Source organism: Vigna angularis, chromosome 10 (genome assembly GCF_016808095.1).
Source record: "Vigna angularis cultivar LongXiaoDou No.4 chromosome 10, ASM1680809v1, whole genome shotgun sequence".
Classification (NCBI taxonomy): domain Eukaryota; kingdom Viridiplantae; phylum Streptophyta; class Magnoliopsida; order Fabales; family Fabaceae; genus Vigna; species Vigna angularis.
In genome coordinates, this window is record NC_068979.1 from 26,565,768 (window position 1) to 26,571,268 (window position 5,501).

The window sequence follows — 5,501 nt, forward strand, 5'->3', positions numbered from 1 at the left end:
AGTTATTTATAAGTCAATTATTGGATTGAAATTGTTAATAAGGTAAGGAACTAAGTAAGTTTTTTTATATTAATTAATTCTTGTATTTGCTGGTGGGCATCCAGTGTTGGTTTTTTAATTGCAAGTTATTTACTGAGCATATTGTAAAACTACTTGAAAGAAATAAGAAGTTTTTTGCTATTGACTAGGCAATTGGAGAAAATAGCTTCAACATAATTGCCATTTGCTTTGGAAAATTTGTTTATACGAATTGACATCTATTAAGTTTATTTCATATATTTTCTTTTATTAACAAAGATAATAATATTAATTATGTCACACACCACTCCATCTTGTGTACACACACAACAAAAACTGAGAAGAGACAGCTGAGAAGTTGACTCTTGGGGAATTGACATTGAGCTTGTGTTTACAATTCTTAGAATATGGATTAGAGATATAACTTAACAATATTAAACTGGGTTATTCTTTTCTTGATGCAACATATCTTGAGCCCATATCTAAATAATTGTATCATCTTTGTCCTAATAATCACTTAGTCTATCTGTAAATAATATTGTGATCTCTGTCTAAATGGTCACTTAGTTCATATATATGAATAACAGTATCATATTTGTTCCAATAATACTTATATTTTTTATTTTTTTATATAAGATTTTGAAACATTGATTGTTTCTAGTGAATTAATCTTTCTTTAATAATGTTAGTTTTATGTGAAAACTAAAATGTAGTTTAGTTATTTTTTAGTTAGAGAAAATGACTTCAATAAAAAAATACATTTTTTTGAAAGTTATCCAAATTCTAAATTCATTGATGAATTTTATAATTAGTATGTTTAAAATTTCTTGTTATGTTCTACATAAATCATTAGTATTCTTTTAAGCATAGACTTTTTAAATTAATTGTGTGAATGTTGACTTTTCCACTAAATATGTATTTGTTGATCCCTTTTTCCATCCAAATAGAAAAAGGCATTAGTTCATTATACTTGTGTAAATGGATTAATTTTGTGTCACCATGGTTGCAGAATTAAGCATTGAATTGCTTGTTACGATCTCTCTCCGTGCCCTGGTATGCTTGATGATGGAGCTAATTTTCTCGTTCTTGTGAGATATCGGAATATTTATTTGATATTTCATTTAGATTTTTTTTTGTTCTATTATAATTGTTTGAGTGAATTGTTGTGGGTTAATTATTAGGTTTTATTTTCTAGATTATGGTATTGACAGGTTTTATTTTATGTAGACATGAGAATACCCTATTTGATCTGGCAATTAATTGTATAAATAGTTATGGCCGTTTAAATCTGACAATAAATCATATATTTATTTAACTTTTAGATGTTATTACATAGTAAATATTGTTGTAATTAGTAGTGTTTTTTAACTGTAAGTTTATGCTTATTAATTTTTAACAAAAATATCAACAATCATATTTTTTAACTGTAAGTTCATATTTTTAACTTTTAGATGTTATTACATATATTTTTGTTGTAATTAGTAAATATCAACAAAATAGTTGAAAATAGATTTTGACAGACGTATTTCTGGCAATTGTTTTAATAGCTAAAACTAAAATTTGTGTCAATTTTTAGTTGTCACAAATTACAATTTGAACCGCCAAAAAATTAACATTTGTTTGTAGTGACTTCTGATTTTAATTTGCTGATGTTTTTTTATTAGTGTTAAGTATGTAAGTATAAAAAAATAAAGACAAATTTAATTGTTTGTTAGCTATTTTTGATGAATGATATTAGTTAAATAAGTGTTGTAGTAAAGATTAATACGTTAAAAAAGAAATAAAAGAAGTTAATTTAGTATTTAATATTTCTAGAAGCAATGTAAAAAGTAATAGATGTATTTATAAATTTTAAATGTTGGTGAAGTTATTGTTTGTATATAAAGACAAGTGGGTACGCTCATAATTTTTAAATATTTGAGAAATTAATGTATACATATGTGAAGGTTGTTCCACCAACATTTTGTGTATAAATATGATATCTAGTATGATATATTTTCACACAGCTAGTCTTGTTAAATTGTTGTATCTATCAGTTATAGTCATTCTCATTATCACCTGCACTTTTACTAAATTCAACACCATGGAAGCAATATTGCAATTGCAACCTCTCCTTAATATCAAATCTATATGCTATCTTTCCCCGAAACCTATTATCTTTCTTCATCAAAATTTTCGTCCCCTAACAAGATCTCGAGTGACTTTTTGTTCTTCCTCTCCTACTCCATTTTCTACTGGGTACTTTTGATTTCAATTTTTTAATGTTTTTTTAGTAAAATTGATTTTAACTTTCTTCATACATTCATTGTGACTTTCAAAAGGGTATATGGTAAATTCATATTTTTTTGCTTTTATTCTCTATTTACATGTGATAACTAATTTTAATTTACTCATTTAAATAATTTTTTATATATTGTCATTTGTTATTCCCTTGTATTTTCGGATAAATATATAAATGACACTATTTAATAACGAGATTTGATGGTATTTTAGAAATTCATTTGATATTCACTTGTATTGTTTATATTTAACATAAAGGAGGTACTATAAAGAGTGGAGGGAATTAGAAAGACAGAACATCTATTTTTGTTTTATTATTTTTTGTATGAATTTCTTAGTGAGGTGTCATGCACATTATTGATCAACTTGTATACAGAAACTCTTTGATTCAGCAGGAGGATACCATAATATTCAGTCTCTTGGAGAGATCTCAATATTCTCATGATTCAGTTGCATATGACAAAGATGTGATCTTCTTGGACGATTCCAAAGGGTCTTTGGTTGATTACATGCTCTTTCAACATGAAAAGCTCCATGCTCAGGTTATTACAATTCTAACATAGTAAAAATATATGAATGAAAAAGAGCAATCGTTTGACTGTTTTTCCTTTTCTTCCATTTGGAATCAGGTGGGAAGATACAAGAGTGAGGAAGAAAACACTTTCTTCCCTCAGTTCTTTCCCAACCCAAGGCTTCCACATGTGCAATACCCCCAGGTTTTGGATTTATATCTTCTTTCATGTTATGTAAGATCAAAATTTATTTAATTTGTTCCACTTGTATTTTGACTAATCTACCTTCCATTTTTCTGTGTACTTATTCCTAGGTTCTGCATCACTGTGCTGATTCCATCAATATAAATCATAAGATTCGGAGTGACTATTTTGAGAAAATCGTCCCAGAAATAGCAAAAGCAAAAAATAATGATGAGGGTGGATCTATTGCTGTTTGTGACATTCTTTGCTTACAGGTAATGTTAAGATTCATGGGTAATGTTAAGATTCAATACTCGTTTTCAAGCTATAGTGCTCACAAACTTCAATTCTATACCATAAAAAGGTGTTTTTATGAGGTGAAAATACATGAAAATTTTGTTATTTGCACATTTCGAGTACATGTCCAACATGTCCTATATATTTCGGACTTAAAACATTGATTATTTTGGTCTGAAATCAACATTTTATTAGAAAAACATGACAAGTAGGAAAGAACTATATATCTCTTGATCAGAGCTATTCCTATTCTAATACTATGTGATGAAATAATTCTACTAGAATTCTGCAACCTGAGGAGTTCTTTTTTCATAGTTTGATACAAATATAGAGCATTTGTTCTAATGCTTCATAGCCATTGCAGGCTCTCTCAAAGAGAATTCACTATGGCAAATTTGTTGCTGAGGCAAAGTTTCAAGAAGCCCGTTCTAAATATGAAGCTGCAATTAAAGCAAAAGTAAACTTTTTCACAATTAATTAATCATATTTTCTATTGTAATTCTGAATATGTCCAAGTTATTTAATTTTCTGATGTTATACTATTTTGAACCTCTTTCAGGACAGGAAACTACTGTTGGAGTTGCTGACAGATAAAACTGTGGAGGCGATAGTTAAGAAGAGAGTAGAACTGAAGGCCAAAGCATTTGGCCAAGTGGTGCAGATTGATGAAGCATACAATGTAGCCAATCCTACCTATAAAATCAATCCAAGTTTTATTGCAAATCTCTTTGAAGAATGGGTTATGCCTCTCACTAAAGAGGTGCAAGTGGAGTACTTGTTGAGAATACTTGACTAAACAATGAGATGGTGACCCTATACAAAATGCATAGTGTTTTTTACTTAATGTATGTATTATACGTTTATCTAAGTTTTTTTTTTACTAAACAAGGATATACTCCAACCAGCCATTCCATCATGCAATTGATGATATAAGTAAATATTGTTTGCATCTTTTTTATCACATATTTTTTACAAATTGTATTTGTTTAGTCAAAAGTAGTTGTGTTATAGATCATACTAGTTAGAAGTAACTATTGTCCAAACAATACTTTGTTTTAGTTGAAAATTATTTGTAAAACACTAAATTGAAATTTCATGAAGTCTCAAATCAACCTTTTTGGCTTTCTTGCACTTTGATAGGTTGCAATTATAAATCTCTTTTTTTCATTTTTGTTTTCATCTCTTCCTATTGTTTGATTTTTATGTTAAGTATTGACATTTATGTTTAAAAAAAATTCTTAGTTTCACTAATGGTCTAAGTCTCAAACTAATTTATTAAGTGATGAGAAGTTTAAAAATTCTTAATTACAAATTGTCACATATATAGATATGTAGACCTAGATTATAATGAATTTATCTTGACCTCTTATTCTTCAGTTATATTATAAATCTATTAGATGTTAGTATCTGGTGAGAATATTTCATACGAGTCTTTGGAAAAGTATTAGTCAATATTTTTGTTTGTTGAATATCTGTATATATTCATTTGTGGTCTTTGTGATTTTTTGTATTAGTGTTTCAATGGTATTAAATTACTTTTGGGTTGTTAATCATAAGTTTTATATTATATATGTGTGATATATATAAATATATATATATATAAATTTATATATATATATATATATTAAGTTAAAAATGTATTTCAATTATCCCACTGTGACTTGCGATGAGTGAGCCTATGTACAAGAACATATATAAGTAGAGGCACACGAGGGACATCTACAAAGAATGGAAGATTATATATGATTCTTTTTATTAAATATTTGTATTTATATACATATAGTTTATATATATTTAATTTGTATTTGGAAAGATTATATAGTTTTGTGGGGGTGTTAGAATAAGGACATTATGACTACCAAAAAAACACGTTCTATTGCATCATTGATGATATGTCCTTCTTTGTAAACAACAAACATCCTTACTTCGACATCTTTAATGGACACTTATCATATACTTAAGACTCATCATTTGAAAATACTTTATTATAATTAAAAGAAATATGTATATATAATAGTATTATTTATTAATGATTTTATGTTTCAGATGAATAATAATATAACCTGTAAAACTTTCACTTAAGTGTCACATTTTTAATGGCTTAGTTAATAATAATGATAACACAAAAATAGAAGAGTAATGTTGTATTAAGAACAAATTGAAAATGTAATTAGATGTTTATAAAATACGTGTCAATTACTTTTTATAGAA

The 5,501-nt window shown here is 27.1% G+C and overlaps 1 protein-coding gene across 1 annotated transcript; it reads left to right on the top strand.

Annotated features, from left to right (window-relative positions):
* Nucleotides 1-2,036: 2,036 nt before the first annotated feature.
* Nucleotides 2,037-4,331, top strand: LOC108334944 (chorismate mutase 3, chloroplastic). Its single transcript, XM_017570863.2, has 6 exons — nt 2,037-2,256; nt 2,675-2,840; nt 2,928-3,014; nt 3,125-3,268; nt 3,655-3,747; nt 3,850-4,331. The coding sequence occupies exons 1-6, from the start codon at nt 2,102-2,104 to the stop codon at nt 4,084-4,086; spliced, it is 882 nt and encodes a 293-aa protein (XP_017426352.2). The 5' UTR covers nt 2,037-2,101; the 3' UTR covers nt 4,087-4,331.
* The last annotated feature ends 1,170 nt before the right edge of the window (nt 4,332-5,501 follow it).

Excerpts from the sequence above, each read along its gene's own strand:
- LOC108334944 (XM_017570863.2), top strand. The coding sequence starts at position 2,102 with ATGGAAGCAATATTGCAATTGCAACCTCTCCTTAATATCAAATCTATA. Across the intron at positions 2,257-2,674 it reads CCTACTCCATTTTCTACTGG|AAACTCTTTGATTCAGCAGG; the intron begins GTACTTTTGATT and ends ACTTGTATACAG. Across the intron at positions 3,748-3,849 it reads AAGCTGCAATTAAAGCAAAA|GACAGGAAACTACTGTTGGA; the intron begins GTAAACTTTTTC and ends AACCTCTTTCAG.